The sequence below is a fragment of the Procambarus clarkii genome, chromosome 40, assembly GCF_040958095.1.
Source record: "Procambarus clarkii isolate CNS0578487 chromosome 40, FALCON_Pclarkii_2.0, whole genome shotgun sequence".
Taxonomy (NCBI): domain Eukaryota; kingdom Metazoa; phylum Arthropoda; class Malacostraca; order Decapoda; family Cambaridae; genus Procambarus; species Procambarus clarkii.
This window is the reverse complement of record NC_091189.1, coordinates 35,694,111-35,713,403: the sequence shown is the minus strand read 5'-3', so window position 1 is coordinate 35,713,403 and position 19,293 is coordinate 35,694,111. Positions and strand designations below refer to the sequence as shown.

The following is a 19,293-nucleotide window of genomic DNA, read 5'->3' as shown; positions in this document are numbered from 1 at the left end:
AGTAACCACCTCCCTCTCAGCCCCCCACACAGTAACCACCTCCCTCTCAACCCCCCACACAGTAACCACCTCCCTCTCAGCCCCCCACACAGTACCCACCTCCCTCTCAACCCCCCACACACAGTAACCACCTCCCTCTCAACCCCCCACACACAGTACCCACCTCCCTCTCAGCCTCCACACACAGTAACCACCTCCCTCTCAACCCCCACACACAGTAACCACCTCCCTCTCAGCCCCCACACAGTACCCACCTCCCTCTCAACCCCCCCCCCACACACAGTAACCACCTCCCTCTCAGCCCCCACACAGTAACCACCTCCCTCTCAACCCCCCACACACAGTAACCACCTCCCTCTCAGCCCCCACACAGTAACCACCTCCCTCTCAGCCCCCACACAGTAACCACCTCCCTCTCAGCCCCCACACAGTACCCACATCCCTCTCAGCCCCCACACAGTACCCACATCCCTCTCAGCCCCCCCACACAAAACCCACCTACCTCATAGCCCCCCACATAGTACCCACTTCAGCCCCTCACAGTACCCACCACTCAGCCCCCCACAGTTCTCTTTGAGTCCCCACATACCCATTCATCAGCCCCATAATACCGTTCTATAAGTCCTTCTAACTCATCAACATCTGTAACCCTCTCAGTCCTCACATCAAACATTCAGAATCTTGTACACCACATATGTAAGACCAATCCTGGAGTATGCGGCTCCAGCATGGAGCCCGTACTTTGTCAAGCACAAGACGAAGCTGGAAAAAGTTCAGAGGTATGCTACTAGACTAGTCCCAGAACTAAGAGGCATGAGTTACGAGGAAAGGCTGAGGGAAATGCACCTCACTACACTGGAAGACAGTGGAGTAAAGGGAGATATGATCACTACGTACAAAATTCTCAGAGGAATTGACAGAGTAGATAAAGATGAACTGTTTAACACGGGTGGTACGCGAACAAGAGGACACAGGTGGAGACTCGGTACTCAAATGAGCCACAGGAACGTTAAAAAGAACTTTTTCAGTGTCAGAGTAGTTAACAGGTGAAATGCGTTACGCAGTGATGTGGTGGAGGCTGACTCCGTACATAGTTTCAAATGTAGATATGATAGAGCCCAGTAGGCTCAGGAATCTGTACACCTGTTGATTGACAGTTGAGAGGCGGGACCAAAGAGCCAGAGATCAACCCCTGCAAGCACAACTAGGTGAGCACACACAGCATACCACCCATAGGGCCCCTCACCCGCCCATATCCCTCCCCACTCTGAGCAGCTCCACACACCCTCCCCATCCCCCCACTAGCTCAGCACCATGTCTCCCCATCTCCCTTCCTCTCCTCTCTCATTCGCTCTCCTCTCATCCTCCCTCCATCCACCCCCCTTATCCATCCATCTCCCCTTATCTATCCACCGCTCTCCCTTACACCCTCTCTCCCACGCCATCCCTCCACCGGTTACCACCCCCCCCCCCTGCCGTACCTCCCCTCTCACAATAAACACACACAAACACCACCTAAAACACCGCCCCCACCCATCCAGTACACACACACACACACGTACACGCACACGCACACCCTATCTCGCCCTTCTCTCTCTCTCTCTCTCTCTCTCTATCTCTCTCTCTCTTTTCTCCCTTCTCTCTCACCTCTCTCTCCCTCTCATAGGGAAAAAACCTGACAGGAAGACAAACTCGGGGAAGCAACCGCAGGGAGACAAACATGGCAGGAACAAACTCAGAGGAAGGGAAAGGACAGGAAGCCGGGATTAGGGTAATATTCGAGCAAATGTTGAATGAATTCAGTGAAGGACCGAGGGTAATGAGGGAGACAGTAACCAACCTGCAGGATGAACTAAGGGCAGCAAAGGAGGACATAAGAAGCCTGAAGGAGACTCCTCCCCAATACCAGACACAAACCATCCCTCAGGGAGATGGTGATGCTACTGTTGAATGGACTTCTACAAAACAACCCTCATTTGCAGAGTTGTTTAAAAAGATCCCTGAAGCTAGGTCTGTAGTTAGGGAAGTTGCCATGGAAGTGGCTTCTTCTCAGGAAGCAGCTAGATGTACTAGCCAGCTGATAGAGCAAAAAAGAACAGTAGTAATAGTAGGCATTAAGGAGCAAACAGGGACCAGTCCAACAGAGTTGAGAGACAAGGACAGAAATCAGGCTCGGACATTACAACAAGGACAGAGACCAATTGATGAAGGTTGTACTCACAAGCGAGAGAACAAAAGGGGACTTGTTAGCAAGAAAGAGCGGACTAGCAAATGTACCGAAGTTCAAAAATGTAATCCTGCAGAGGGATATGACTAGGGATGAGAGTGAAAGGGCAGCAGCAGCGAGGAGGGAATGCAGGGAGAAAGAAAGAAATCAGGGAGCCACAACCCCGAGCACTACAATCCCAGAGGGGAGTGGGGAACCCTCCACAAGCAGTTCAACAGACACAGTGAGAGAAGCACCACCCCCATCCTTCACCCAATAGATGTCCTACCTGCCCCATTCCCTGCAAGTCCCCCATGAGGTGCCCACCTAGGGCACCCTTCCCCCACTCCCCTCCCCAGGATCTCCTTTCTCCCCCCAAGCCCTCCCTAATCCCCCATGCCCTCCTTTCTCCCTCCCCTCCTGAGCCCTCCCTTCTTCCTCATCCCCTTCAGCCCTCCCTTTCCCCCAAACCTCCCCTCCAAGCCCTCCTTCCTCTTCACTTCCCCACATTCCGGCAAGCCCTCCCTCCTCCCATACTTTCCCATGCCACCCACTTTCCCCCTAATCCTCACCCCCCCCCCCCCCAAGCCCTCTTTCCCTCCCCAAGCCTCCCCCTTTCCCCCCCTCCTCCAAAGCCCTCTTTTCTCCCCTATGCCCCACCAAGCCATCCCTCCTACACCACCCTCCCCGTACTAGATCCTCCCGGCCCCCACACACACCTCAGATCTCCCAGGTCCCCCTCCATAGGCCCTCCCATCCCGGTCCCTCCATGTTTTCCTGCTTTGGGGAAGCAATAGAAACTGAGAAAGGACCGAAGAGTGTTTCAGGGTGATGTACTCGAACGTAGATGGGATTACACACAAGGCAAGTGAGCTAAGGGAACTAGCAGCACAAGAAGTGATCCTAGATGTAATCGGACTCACAGAAACAAAAAACTCTCATGAATCATAACGAATGCGGTGTTACTCCAGGACTACGCTGTAATAAGGAAAGAGAGGAAGGAAGGGAAGGAGGTGGAGTGGCCCAACTAATGAGAAAGGAATGGAATTTCAAGATGGTTATCCCGGGCTGCGAGGGATTCAGAGACTACATAACAGGCACCATGACAATGGGGGAACCAGAAGTAGTAGTAGCATGCAGTCATATATAACCTTTCACCAAATGACAGAAGACCCAGGCAAGAGTATGACAACAACAACATGGCAGATAGCACTATAATTGAGAGGGCAGCCTCTGCTGCTTGTAGAAATAGATCCTATCTGCTCATCATGGAGGACTTCAATCATGGAAGGATGCATGGAGGTGAGAATACATGGAGAGCTAAACTATAATAGGTGGCGACAAGAAACCTTTTAAGCCAGCATGTCAGGGAACCCACAAGGATGAGAGGAAACGATGAACCAGCGAGACTCGCCCTAGTCTTCACTCTGAACGACTCCGACATAGAGGAAATCGGTTTTGAGGCCCCAGTAGGAATGAGCGACCGCAGTGTACTGGCGTTTGAGTATCTGGTTGAAGAAGGGTTATTGAACTCGAGGAGGGGAACTGAAAACAATAGGCTGGCATTCCGAAAGGGAAACTATGAGGAAATAAGAAAATTTCTAACAGATATAACATGGGAAACAGAGCTAAGGGGAAAGACGGCCCAAGACATGATGGACTACATCACGCAGAAGTGTCAGGAGGCAGTAAACAAGTTTGTCCCAGTACAAAAGGAAATCAATGAAATGAAGATGAGAAACCCATGGTTTAATCAGAGATGTACGCTAGCTAAGCAGCAAAGTAAAAGGGCATGGGGAAACTATAGAAATAACAGGACAGTTAAGAGCAGAGAAAGATACCAGAGTACCAGGAATAAATATATCAGGTTGAGAAGAGAGGCAGAAAAGCAATACCAAAATAACATCGCAAGCAAGCCAAAGTCTCAACCTAAATTGCTGCACAGCCACATCAGGAGAAAAACAACAGTGATGGAACAGGTAATGAAATTAAGGATAGGGGCAGAAGGATTCACTACAAACGACAAGGAAGTGAGTGAGGAACTGAATAAGAAATTCCAGGAGGTTTTCACTTAAGAGTAAGAAGAAGTTTCAGAGATGAGAGGAAAAAGTTAACCAGGAACCACTAGATGTGTTTGAGATTATCAGCAGGGAAGTAAGGAAGCTTTTATTTGAGTTGGATGTGACAAAGGCTATAGGCCTAGATGGAATCTCCCCTTTGATACTAAAGGAAGGAGCAGAAGCACTATGCCTGCCACTCTCCATAGTGCATAACACATCACTGGCAACAGGGGAACTGTCAAGAATTTGTAAAGCGGCTAATGTAGTCCCAATATACAAGAAAGGGGATAGACAGGAGGCACTGAACTACAGGCCAGTGTCCCTAACCTGCATACCATGCAAGCTGATGGAGAAGATTGTAAGAAAAAAGCTTGTGGAACATCTGGAGCGGAAGAACTTTGTAACACAGCATCAACATGGGGTTCAGGGATGGCAAGTCCTGCCTCACAGGGTTAATTGAATTCTACGAGCAGGCAACAAAAATCAGGCAAGAAAAAGAGGGGTGGGCAGACTGCGTATTTTTGGATTGCCAGAAAGCCTTTGACATAGTACCACACAAGAGGCTAGTGAAAAAGCTGTAGATGCAGGCAGGAGTGAAAGGGAAGGTACCCCATTGGATAAAGTAGTACCTAAGCAACAGAAGACACCGAGTCACTGAGAAGGGTGAGCTTCCAGATTGGCGAGACGTCACAAGTGGAGTCCCGCAGGGTTCAGTCTTGGACCCATACTGTTTCTGATATATGTAAATAATCTCCCAGAGGGTATAGAATCGTTCCTCTCACTGTTTGCTGATACAAAAATTATGAGGATTAAAACAGAGGATAACATTAGGAGGCTACAAGATGACCTGGACATACTGAGTGAATGGTCCAACAAATGGCTACTAAAATTCAACCTGAGTAAATGCAAAGTAATGAAACTGGGCGATGAAAACAGGAGGCCAGACACAGGATACAGAATAGGTGATGAAGTACTTCATGAAACGGACAGAGAGAAAGATCTAGGAGTTGATATCACACCTGTTTCCTGAAACCTACATAAAAAGAATAACGTCTGTGGAATACGCGAGGCTGGCTTACATCAGAACAGCCTTCAGGAACCTTTGTAAGAAATCATTTAGAATCTTTTACACCATATATGTGAGACCAATCCTGGAGTATGCGGCCCCAGCATGGAGCCCGTACCTTGTCAAGCACAAGACGAAGCTGGAAAAAGTTCAGAGGTATGCCACTAGACTAATCCCAGAACTAAGAGGCATGAGTTACGAAGAAAGGCTGCGGGAAATGCACCTCACGACCCTGGAAGACAGAAGAGTAAGGGCAGACATGATCACGACCTACAAAATCCTCAGGGGAATTGGCAGGATATGTAAGGATAAACTGTTTAACTCTGGTGGTACGCGAAGAAGGGGACACAGATGGAACTGAGTACCCAAATAAACAACAGGAAAGTTAGAAAGAACTTTTTCAGTGTCAGTAGTTAACAGATGGAACGCATTAGGAAGTGATGTGGTGGAGGCTGACTCCATACAGAGTTTCAAATGTAGATATGATAGAGCCCAGTAGGCTCAGGAACCTGTACACCAGTTGATTGACAGTGGAGAGGCGGGACCAAAGAGCCAAAGTTCAACCCCCCCCCCCCCCCCCCCGCAAGCACAACTAAGTGAGTTGAGCTAGGTGAGTACACACACATTCATCATCTACACACACACAACACGTTATCAGGGGTCCTCTAACACTCTCTCAGGTGTCACACTATTTCATCCTGGGCTTTCACCTCGTCAGGAAGCCGCTGATAAAGTAAAAATCAAACTACTACTACTACTACTACCACCACTTTCCACCACCTCTACCACTAGCACCAGCGGAGCACACACTGGAGAGTCACTCGGCAATATGGAGAAGGGGCCTCACATCATACTAATGGGGATTCGGCCCCTAACTGGCCTATCGTCTCAAGTACTCCCCCTTACTGAGCTGCTGTGACTTACTCTCTCTCCTTATCTTCGGGTGACCTCCTCCTAATCCCCCTTTTTGTTTTTTGTACATTGTCGTTCGGCCTGCTGTTATTTCTCTCTTTTCTCGTAGACACACTCACCAGGACGAGAGCAAACACGGTTGTCTGACAAACATTTATTACAGACAAATAAAGAATACAAATTATAGCGTGATGTCATCAGGTCATGGTGCTACAAACTAGCATCACGCTTGTATAATGTCAGTGTCCCAACACCTTGTCTGTGGTAGGCTGCTGCTTGAGCCTCTCCAGCAACACCTCGTGCATCAGTCACCTCCCCGTCTAGGCCAGGCTTTCTACATGAAATTCGACACAATAAAAAATACCAACACACTCACCCTGCTTTGTGTCAAGGACTACTACATGACTCCATCCACCTCTCAGACATATAATGATGTCCCCACAACACACTGTATCACGTCCAGACGATCAGCCACTCTCCTTACACAACAAGTCACCTTTATGGTGATTGATCTTCCTGGAAATCACTGTTGGAACCATCCATCAGTGAGTTCTCAAATTAAGTAGATCCTCTTGCAGTTTCTATATCATTGCTATATCAACTCTGGATACACGACGTTCCTCATACATGAACCTCCGCCAAACATGAATGTTCTCCACACAAGAACGTCCTTTATACATGAACGTCCTGCATACACGAATGTCCTTTATACATGAACGTCCTGCATACACGAATGTCCACCACACATGAACCTCCTCCATCAGCCCGTCCTCCAAAAATGGGGAGGTAAATGTAACAGCCCCCCCAAAGTGCAATTATGTACTATGTATGGATGTCAAGAATTGTACTTATTTACACTTAGTATTAAATCGTACTGTGAAATATATTGTGAATATTTGAGTTTACCTGAAAAGCTGAATAGAAAACCACGACCTCACCTAACCGTCTTAGTTTTTGAAGATAAGCATTTTATTGCTTTTTAATTACAATTACTACTTAACCTATAGTTATATTGATATTACAGTTTTATAAAACAAATAAAACAAAACTACAATATTTCAATAAATTGTAAAGTAACTCAGGATATTTTCAAATTTTGTATAAAATCTCTATTGTTTAATAAAACTGAAAAAAATTCCTCGTATTTAAAACGTGGGTATAGGAATCTAAGTTTTAAAACTTCATCCTAAAATTCTGAATGTCTTAACAGAAAACGAGAATTAAATGGGGAGGTAAATGTAACAGTCCCATAAGTGCAATTATGTACTATGTATGATAGTCAGGAAATGTACTTATTACACTTAGTATTAAAACGTACTGTCAATTCGGAGGATGGGTTGCCTCCATACATGAACCTGTAATTCCATAATCAAAATAACAACATTCTTCCATCAAAACATAACTAATATTTACAAAACAAATTTCACCTTTCATTGTCCTATTCGGCTCGCCTGTCTGTTCTACACGGGTCCTCCCCTGCTTGGGCGAGTCCATAGTGAAAATCTCCTTCCGCCAGGGGAACTCCCTCTCCCTCAGTCGTCCACTGACACCGGCCGCGTGAGCATTTGTCACTCCCACCTTCATTATGCCAATTCCCCTTATACTCATTGTATCACTTCATTATCCCCACAAACTTTCTAATCCACAATCATAAACATTAAACAAGATCGCTGGACACACGATCTTGCCGCAACAAGCAAGACACGACAGTATATAAGCTTCTTACCGCAAAAGGATGAGGTGACGACGCGTGTCCACGACGTCGAAATATGGCGCCCTGACAGGTCGCCACAAATTTCTCTTTGACTGCCTCTAGTCAGCTCCTTCCAGTCCCGACTTGCGTGTGAGGGATCAGGGAACAGGTGCCAATCAGGAACACCTGCCCAAATGATCCTCTTGAAGGTTTCACACACTGCGGGTCCTCAGGGCACCACCACCTAACTGACTTCAGGTCGTCCCTAAGTCGTTGCCACTATTTAACAGAGACGTCACTGATCGTCCTCCACAGCTTCCTCACACGTTACTCACGTAAGGAGCCAACGAGCCAAAGCTCAACCCCCGCAAGCTCAACTAGGTGAGTACGTAGCTCCTCACAAATTCCTCTCCATAAGCCCCAAATATCCTCCTTCTTCCCTCCTCCTCCCTCCTCCTTCTGGGACGCCGACGTGTCTCTCTCTTCCGACCCTCACAACTCAAGTGACTCAAGTCTTAAGACCTCTGCCCACGTCACAAAGACTGTCAACATCTCACCATGTTTCCTTAAAGACGCTCACCCGCTGCTTACCTTCTCCTCAGTCACGTTTAATGAGGTGTGCTTGGTTTAATTCCTTCCCCCTGACTCTTATATCTGGTCAGGATGGGAATACCTGTCACACGGGTAGGGACCTACATCATGAGGCTACACTCAGGTTCATGACAACCAACACACTCATCATCCACACACCCAACTTTTCCACCACACCCACAACCCCTCCCTCCACTCCACCCCCTCCTCTCATCATCTCCGAAACTCTACAAAACCCCTTAATCCACTTTAACTACTTCTTAACCCCACACACCAAACGCCCCCCCCCCCCGATCACCTTCTAGCCAAAATTTCAGTGTACTAAACCTCTCTAACAATCTACTGACCCCCTCCCCCATCAACTAACCCCCTCCCCCATATACCACCACCATTAACTAACGCCTCCCCCCCATACTAACCCACTCCCCCCACCAACAGGCGTACATCCGGCCGGACTCGTGGTGGGCCATCGGGGCGATGCTTTTCTCCTCCCTGGGCGTGGTGATGACTGGCGTAGTGGTGTGGGTCTTCGTCCGCCACAACGACACTCCCGTGGTTCGAGCTTCGGGCCGGGAGCTCTCGTACGTCCTCCTTTCAGGCGTCTTCCTCTGCTACGCCATCACCTTCATCTTCGTCTTGAAGGTGAGAGGGAGGGAGGGAGGCAGGAAGGGAGGGATGAAGACGAGGAAAGAGGGAGGGACAATAGACAGACGGAGAGCAAGAAATCACACGAGAATGATGGTGAGTAGAATAATAAAACAATAAGAGGAGGAAGAAACAAAATTCACTGAAAGTATATGTACATTCAGAGTCCCATTTCGCTTCTGAGTGTATATTCTCTGAGTGCATATATTTAGAGTGTATACACACAGTGTAAATATACACCGAGCCGTTTTCTATTGGTCCTGATTTACATTTGCAAGTACAAAATATATGTTCAGGAAGGATATGTGGCTTACTGACAATATACATTGATAACCTTCCGCAGGATGCAACCCTCAACAGTTGTCTCACTCCCCGGGGAACTATTTACTGCTAGGGTGATCAGAAGCCTCAGGTGAAATCAAAGTTGCCCAACCGTCTCTCTCTCTCCTCGTTCGAGGATCATACCCTGCATATTCAGGTGTGTGAACCAACAACGAAGACCACTTCGCTTCAAAACACGGAGCTGCTCTCCGGAGACATCAAGATCACATCAGCAGCATCCGCTACAGTGGTGAAGTCAAGACAGCCTTCAGGAACTGTGGAAACATTCACAACTCTATATAGAGCATACATCTGACTACAGTGCCAGTGTGCAACCTTTACATAGAGCATCAAGCTAAGATTATGAAATTACAGAGATATGCTACAAAACCAATCCCAGATTTGATGGAAGTGAGTTATGAGTATTGACAAGAGCCGAGGCTAAGAACACAAACGGGATACATACGAACATGATTATGACCTACAAAGTACTCTACGGTACCCATGAAATAGTTGAAGTTAAGCAGCGACCTTACGAGAGGACAGGCAAGGATGCAAGTTGTTGTTGTTGTTTAAGATTCGCTACCTGGAACAAAAAGTTCCAAGTAGCACGGGCTATGGTGAGCCCGTAGGTACTTAGGATGCTAGACCCGCAGACGAGTCCCCGGAATGTGAGGAAACCCTTAATTCAGTGTAAGGCCAGTATACAAGTAACACTATTTAATGTACCAATGGTGGAAGCCACCGCCATCCCTAGTACTGATACTACTTATGACATAGGGGGTCGAGACGGATTGCATTCGACAACCGCCAGTTAGACCGGCGGAACCCAGGAGCTGACGGCCAGTCCTGCAAGATCTGTTAGGCAAGAGGGCGTGCACGCAAACACACGCACGCCTCGACACACACACAAATAATGCATAACGTTTTCTTAAGAAAGTTACTGCAATCAGGAAATGCGGTTTATCTCTTGAAAAAAGTGGGTTTTACCCCCTCCCCCTCCTGAATCCTTACATCCTCTTTCCCTCCTCCATCCTCTCACCCTCCCCCACCGTTCTCTCCCCACTCTCACTCTCCACCATTCGTAGTTCAACCTTCTCACTTCCCACATACCTCAACATCGCTCTCCAGCTCCTTCTCCCACTTCCTCCTTCGCCCTCACCCTTCTCCTTCCATTATCTTTCTTCCTCTCCCTCCCCTTTATCCATCTCCACTCTTCTCTTCTTTGCCACCCTTCCCTTCCCTCTCACACCCAGCCTCCTCTCCCTGAGCAGACGCTTCAAGATGTTACACTGCCAAAGATCACATTCACCCCTATCATCTCCCACCTTCGGGGTATTCATGCCCGTGCCACCTCTTGCGAGGGCTTAATCTTCATTAATCAATCAACACTCTCTCTCTCTCTCTCTCTCTCTCTCTCTCTCTCTCTCTCTCTCTCTCTCTCTCTCTCTCCTTCCCTCTCCTTTCCCATTACTCTCCCTCTCCATCCCCTCTGTCTCTCTCCTCTTCCCGCTCAGTAATTTTCGCTCATTTACACTTTTTTATCAAGTAGCAGCTCGTTTTCCTTCTCTTCAACTTCAACCAGCAACTGTCCTAACATTTGAGAACACGGTAAAGCTGTCGAAGACATCAAGTGACTTATGGCAGTGTGTGTGTCTGCTTCATGCTGGATGAGAGACCATACTTTTGTTTATCTTCTAATAAACAATATCTGTGAAAACACAATGATCTCAACTAGTTTCGTGCCTCATGTCTCCTCATTTCATTGGTAATTATTTTCTAATTCAATATATAATAAGTTCAAATCCCTTATGACTATGATCTTCATTATAATAGGTACACAGTATGTGAAACACAGTAGAATATCCTGACAAAGTTATGGGAAAGGGAGGGGGGGGGGATGAAGAGGAGGCTGCGTATGGACAATAACACAATAAAGAATGTCATCTTCAAATATGATCAGATGCTTCAGGAGGTCATTACTGCGTGGTATTAGAAACGCTTTAGCGTGTGATGTCTCATCAAAAATGGACATGTGATCCTTCACTTGTGGTGATGCTCACGACGCTGCTCACAGTGTGGCACCTCCTTGGGATCACTCCTCCTCTTATGAGTCTGCAAATTCTACACTCCACCATTTTTAGTTTACCTTATTTCCTGACTGTTCTATCCTCTTCTTTTTCTTGAGATATTATTTTAGATATCTAAAATATCTAAAACTATTTAGATTTGTGTGGTTGGGCACCATTCCTTTCCCCTGTCCTATCCCAAATCCCTATCCTGACCCCTTCTCAGCGCTATATAGGCGTATTTGGGTACCTGGAATGTACGAATTTGAGTTGACAGGGAAGTGGTTTGAGACGGCATGAGGGTATTGGACGTGTCAGATGAAGTATGGCAGGTCAAATAATCATGCAGGTCAGAATGTGTTGGAAGTATATGTTAGCTTGTGTGAGGGAGTGTTGAGAACACATTATGACACGAGGGGCACTAATTGGATTCGGTTTGTGGTTGAGAAAAGCTGTGGTTCAGGGAGGACCGAGGCCAGATGTGGCCAATGTGTAGAGCAGATTATGAGAAGACATGTATAAGTAGAGACATGTATAAGTGGAGACATGTATAAGCGGAGACATGTATAATACATCTAGCCTTGTGTATGTCTTGTGTTCAGAATACCATCGTTCCAAACACCTGTGTTAAAAATATTACAAAATGTTTTGGTGTGTGTGTGTGTGTGTGTGTGTGTGTGTGTGTGTGTGTGTGTGTGTGTGTGTGTGCGTGTGTGTGTGTGTGTGTGTGTGTGTGTGTGTGTAAACCCCGAGCTTGTGCAGGTGCTGAGTGAGGTGTGGGGATGCATTAGGAGTAAAGTAGCTAAGGTTGGGGTTGAGCGACGGGCTTGAGTGGTGTGGAAGTTTGCAAGGCACTGGTGTATGTCAGGCTGGAAGAGAGTTAGGGGTTAGAAAGGGGCCCCTTTTTTGTCGCGTTAGAAAGGGACCCCTTTTTTGTCGCGTTAGAAAGGGACCCCTTTTTTGTCGCGTTAGAAAGGGACCCCTTTTTTGTCGCGTTAGAAAGGGACCCCCTTTTTGTCGCGTTAGAAAGGGACCCCCTCTTTGTCGCGTTAGAAAGGGACCCCCTCTTTGTCGCGTTAGAAAGGGACCCCTTTTTTGTCGGGTTAGAAAGGGACCCATTTTTTGTCGGGTTAGAAAGGGACCCATTTTTCTCCAAGAAATACAGGTATTGATTGGTGGTTTCCCTCGTGTTGGGTCAGGAGACAGTGGGTTGGTTAGACACATTTTGTCCGGCACCGGTAACGACGCCATTGTCTGTGTCTGCTAGAGAGGCATAGCTGTTAGTAACAAGGCAATAGATTCACGTTAGCACTAGAAATGACTAGCAAATTAGGAGGTGCCTGTCGCATATACAGTTCCACCAAGGTTCGATATTGATGGTGAGTGGCTGTCAAGACTAAGTGGAGTAAATTGATGACTTGAAAGTCATAGTTCTTAGAGGCAATACCATCCATCAACAACTGGGACGCTGACATTGGCGAGAAGATTATGTGCGCGCGGGACGGGAAACACCTAAGAATGGGGGCTGTAACAACACCGGACTCCTTCCAAGAAGCAGTTAGCAAGACTCTAAACTTCCAGAGAAGACGCCTGAGGGGGAATGTGAACAACACGAAGGTAGAACAAGTCCTTGCGGAGACATGGCTAAAAAACACAAAGGAACTTCCATAAGTTGTAAAAATAACGTAAACCGTACGGCGTCAGCAGGGATTCATCCATTACATTCTCTCGTCTCTATTACACAAACTTTAAGAGAGAGAAATAAGATCTTAGAGCACCAGAGTGAACAAAGACGGTAGGCTTAGTAGGACTTACAGAGACTTGGACCAAACGTAGACTCAACAGATCATCTTCACAGCGGTCCGTCTAATTATCGAAACTAACACAAAGCTACCCAAAGCCTTCTAGCTTTACGGAAGTAATGAAGAAATATAATATGTTTACTCACTTAATCCACCCTAACCCCAGCACTGAAGCCCTCCAAGCCTTCTTCCTTGAAGGTCAGCATCCCTCCAAATGGATTACCAAAACTGCCAATGTGCTCAGAATGTATAACTTTCATCACCTCTACCATGAGAGACAACAACAGCACTTTCCTGTCCCATGGGAGATAACTTTTTTGCAAATTACTGTCTCCCCTTTCCCACCCAAGAAGCTGATTATAAAAACAAGCCTTGCTTCGACAAGAAGCAAAGTATAATGCCTTAAGCCAAATTGATGCTTTAGTCAGAGAGCGCTCCCTTTCCCAGATTATTTACACTGATGGATCCTTGCATCAGTCCTATGGTGCAGCTGGAAGTGCAGTTGTTGTGACAGGGAGAGATGGTTCCTTCTCCCATGAGTGTGGAGCGCGTCTCAGTAACTGGGCCTCCACTCTTCAAACAGAATTGTTTGCCATAATCCTTGCACTCGAGCGCGTATATGAATCCAAAGTTGACACGCTAATTGTAAGTGACTCCTTGTCATCCTTGACTGCCCTCATAAGGCATAACTGTGATGTGCTTATCTCTGAAGCTAGACACAGATATAGTGAAATAATCAATGATTGAGTCAGAGTTTGTCTCCTGTGGATTCCTTCCCATATTGGTCTCCGAATGCATGATAGGACTGATGAGTTGGCCAAGACTTTTGCTGGTAAAGAGGGAATTGATTACCAACTTGTGCTGCCTTTGAGCAGCCTGAGGACAGCAATATCCCAGAAACATCAACTATATTTCGGAGACTTGAGGCAAAGTGAAATTCACACCAGTTACTCCATCTATCATTCTGTTATGCAGGAAGTACCGCACGTCTATAGGTCATCCAATAATGTTTGCAGACTTCTAGATGTTACCACTGCTAGGCTTAGGCTCGGCTACAAGTACCTCTGGGAGTTCGTAACATTTGCTGATGTAGATTTGACTAAATGTAAACTCTGTCAGTAGAACTATTCGCATACTTTGCGTCATTATATAATGGAATGTGAAAAAATCCCGGAATTTAGAGATAACACCATCAATAGTGTCCAAGGAATGTGAAAGAACTTCATTCATAATGATGTACTGCCAGGAATCTTAGCGAAGTATCCAAAATTTGCTTACTGTAGGTAATGCATGCACATGACTGTAAAACTGCCGCCCAGTTAGGTGGGTGTGGAGCACATGACTGTAAAGCTGCCGCCCAGTTAGGTGGGTGTGGAGCACATGACTGTAAAGCTACCGCCCAGTTGGGTGGGTGTGGAGCACATGACTGTAAAGCTGCCGCCCAGTTGGGTGGGTGTGGAGCACATGACTGTAAAGCTGCCGCCCAGTTGGGTGGGTGTGGAGCACATGACTGTAAAGCTGCCGCCCAGTTGGGTGGGTGTGCAGCAAGACTAGTAACTGTGTGACTCATCATAGATGTAAAGTGCCTTGTATAGTGACTTGTGAGCATCTTGTTGATGCTGTCCACTCGGCCGACCGGCTCCTATGTTCTTTCTTGTTCTACATTCAGCACCAACATTATAGTGAGTAAATATATCATATTTCCTCATTACTTCCGTAAAGCTAGAAGGCTTTGGGTAGCTCTGGACAGTGTCTCTTCACAGTGTCAAATTTAGGCCCCTCAATATTTTCCACCTCGATAGAATAGACAAAAGATGATGTTGGATAAATAGTCTCGATAAATAAATAGGATATAGGATAAATAGAAGATGTCGGATGTTGGATAAATAGTCTCACGACTACCAACATTTTTGTGCAGTCAGTGTGGTCTAGTGGTTAAGGTACCAGGTACGCCGAGATGCTTAGTGCTTTTGGCTGTCTGGGTTCAATTCCTTCTGAGGTGTGGAGTTTTCAGTTGCATATTGGCTTAGGAAACATTCTGCTTGTTCGCATGCATATTATATATATATATATATATATATATATATATATATATATATATATATATATATATATATATATATATATATATATATATATATATATATATATATATATATGTGTGTGTGTGTGTGTGTATATCACGAAAATAAACACGTGATTAAGAATGTGACAATGTCAGACCACGGAGGAAAAATGAAACAGGAATTTCCTTAAGTACTTTCGTATATTAAATACATCTTCAGAAGGTGACCTTCTGAAGATGTATTTAATATACGAAAGTACTTAAGGAAATTCCTGTTTCATTTTTCCTCCGTGGTCTGACATTGTCACATTCTTAATCACGTGTTTATTTTCGTGATATACACACACACACATATTATATATATATTATTATTATTAAATATGACCGAAAAAGTAAGATTAATAATTCTAACACGAATTTTCTCAATTCGTGTTAGTTCTATTCAGTTCAGTTCTATTCAGTTGTGTATTTGTGAACTAAAGTCTTTGAAAATGTAATAAGTTTTACGAAACGCGCTCGTGTCGCGTCAGACTAGAAATAAAAATGAATTTTGGAGAATTGATTTTTGATTTACCTCCAACAGTGAAACGAAATGTACGAAAGATTGAGAAAATTCGTGTTAGAATTATTAATCTTACTTTTTCGGTCATATTTAATAATATATGTCTACAGGAAAGACTGCTACCAAAATATACTAATATATATATATGTATATATATATATATTTATTTCAATACCCATTGTTTCGTGTTCTGTCTTGTGTTGATGAAATTAATACCCTATGAAATACCACCTCACCCCATCCACCTCACTCAAATGTAGATATAAATAAATCGGAGATATGTAAGTTCTATTCAGTTGTGTATTTGCAAAGTCTTTGAAAATGTAATAAGTTTTACGAAATGCGCTCAAGTGTCGCGTCAGACTAGAAATAAAAATGAATTTTGGAGAATTGATTTTTGAATTACCTCCAACAGTGAAAAGAAATGTACGAAAGATTGAGAAAATTCGTGTTAGAATTATTAATCTTAGTTTTTCGGTCATATTTAATAATATATATATATATATATATATATATATATATATATATATATATATATATATATATATATATATATATATATATATATATATATGTCGTACCTAGTAGCCAGAACTCACTTCTCAGCCTACTATGCAAGGCCCGATTTGCCTAATAAGCCAAGTTTTCATGAATTAATGTTTTTTCGTCTACCTAACCTACCTAACCTAACCTAGCTTTTTTTGGCTACCTAACCTAACCTTACCTATATATATAGGTTAGGTTAGGTAGGGTTGGTTAGGTTCGGTCATATATCTACGTTAATTTTAACTCCAATAAAAAAAAATTAACCTCATACATAGTGAAAAGGGTAGCTTTATCATTTCATAAGAAAAAAATTATAGTAAATATATTAATTCATGAAAACTTGGCTTATTAGGCAAATCGGGCCTTGAATAGTAGGCTGAGAAGTGAGTTCTGGCTACTAGGTACGACATATATATATATATATATATATATATATATATATATATATATATATTTCATTGAATATGACCGCATATTCTGTATTTATTATTTTCTGGTTTAGGGCTTCTATCCCTCTATTTTCTTAGCATCAGGGCTTATTTGAAATAGGAGTTCTCCAAAACTCATTTTCGTACTTTTAAGGTGAAGAAAAGAAGTGATTTACTATAGAGTGTATTACACTTATTTGTATAATTTGCACGACGTTTCGAACCTCCATGGTTCATTCTCAAGTGAACAGATCTTACAATACTAGTTGATTTTATACCCGCATTAGGTCAGGTGATAATATAATGAAGGTGAAAACATGGGGGGATACATAAGGGATAAACATAGGGGCTGCAGAAGGCTTATTGGCCCATACGAGGCATCTCCTATCCAAACACAAAGATTAATCCAGTGTAATTGGCCTGTTATGTTGGACATTGTCTTCTGTGTTGGCATCGATATGTTCTTGTCTTGTCCTTACTCTCATGGTGGGTAGAGTAAATAGTTCCGTGATTTGGGTGTTCATGGTAGGTCGCTCTATTCTTATGTGAATTGCCTCAAGAATTTGTAATCTTCTTGAATCTTGGGTTTTGTCTATTATGCAAGTATTCTTGTTCAACATTTCTCTTGTTAGAGTAATGTCATGGGCTTGTCTCATGTGATTCCTAGGGGCACCAGATTGAAGATGGCATGTCAAACGCCTCGTCAGCTTGGTCGACGTCATACCTATGTACTTACATTGAAGGTTACATCCTTCGTGGGGGCAAGTGTACATGTATACAACGCTTGACTGCTGTAGAGGGTTCTCCGTCGGCTTCGGGCTGTTTTTGATAAGGAGTTCGGAAGTCTTCTTGGTTTTGTAGAATATTATCAGGTTTATGTTTTGGTTAGGAGTAGTGCTTTTTACTCCTTTACGGATTATTTCTTTCATTATTCTTTCCTCTTTTATATGTTCCCTGTGCATGGTTGATTTGTAATATAATTTTATTGGGGGTGTTGTGGTTTCTGTTCTGGGTTCTGAATTATACCAACGGTCCAAGTGTCTTCTTATAGCAGCGTTTATTTCCGCGTTGCTATATCCGTTGTTCACCAATACCTGAGTTACTCTTTCAAACTCTCTACTCACGTTGCTCCATTCAGAGCAGTGGGTAAGCGCTCGACGAATATAAGCATTGAGAACACTGGCTTTGTATCTTTGGGGGCACTCACTTCTACCGTTCAGGCATAATCCTATGTTGGTGGGCTTGGTATATACGTTGGTGCTTAAAGAGGTTCCTGTTTTTGTTATTAGTACATCCAAGAATGGCAGACTGTTATTTTCACTATTTTCATGTGTAAATCGGAGTACTGACTCTCTCTCTATGTGTCTTTTTAGGTCAATTAGTTCATCTGAGTCTTTTACTATTACGAATATGTCATCTACATAACGGCAGTATACAGTTGGTTTTTGTCTGCTACTGAAGACCCTATCTTCGATGGTTCCCATATAAAAATTAGCAAATAAAACTCCTAAGGGGGAGCCCATTGCTACTCCGTCTATTTGTAAATAAATGTCTCCTTGTGGACTGATGAAAGGGGCTTCCTTTGTACATGCTTTGTACATGAACCATGGAGGTTCGAAACGTCGTGCAAATTATACAAATAAGTGTAATACACTCTATAGTAAATCACTTCTTTTCTTCACCTTAAAAGTACGAAAATGAGTTTTGGAGAACTCCTATTTCAAATAAGCCCTGATGGTAAGAAAATAGTTAGAGGGATAGAAGCCCTAAACCAGAAAATAATAAATACAGAATATGCGGTCATATTCAATGAAACATGTTTGAAAGAAAACCTGCTGCCAGTATACACCAATATAAACCCACATGACCCAGCAGTCCGCAATACAGAGTTTACCTATAGGTATAGGCAAGAGCTCATTCGGCATCAACTAAACAAGAAGAAGGAAGCCCTCCAAACCTTTATAGAGCAGGCGGAGCATCTGTTAAACAAATGGACCCAGTACGACATCCCTATCCAACTCAAGCAAACCATCAACAGTGAACTATTTAACCTGAAACAACAACATAAAACTCTTGTAGAAACAAAGACACTCCGTAAGTTAACATCCCTAAACGGTGGACAGCTAAAAATCCCTCGTCCTAAAGATGGCTACTTTAACCTGACTTCTTATGATCTTACCCAGGACCAACGAGACCTCTTAAATCTTGGTCTAAATTGTCAATTCTTATCTAAACCAAAGATGCATAAAAAACGCCTGGAAATCGAAATGCTTCTGGACGATATCCATAAGCTAGAAGACAACAAAAAAGTCATCACCACTGACACA

The 19,293-nt window shown here is 44.2% G+C and overlaps 1 protein-coding gene across 1 annotated transcript in view; it reads left to right on the top strand.

Moving 5' to 3' along the window:
• LOC123757792 (metabotropic glutamate receptor 6-like) overlaps positions 1 to 19,293 on the top strand; it is a 636,685-nt gene that overhangs the window by 558,932 nt on the left and 58,460 nt on the right. The window contains exon 12 of the mRNA XM_069338962.1: positions 8,967 to 9,170. Within this exon, the coding sequence (XP_069195063.1) occupies positions 8,967 to 9,170 (204 nt within the window). The remainder of the gene's footprint in view (positions 1 to 8,966; positions 9,171 to 19,293) is intronic.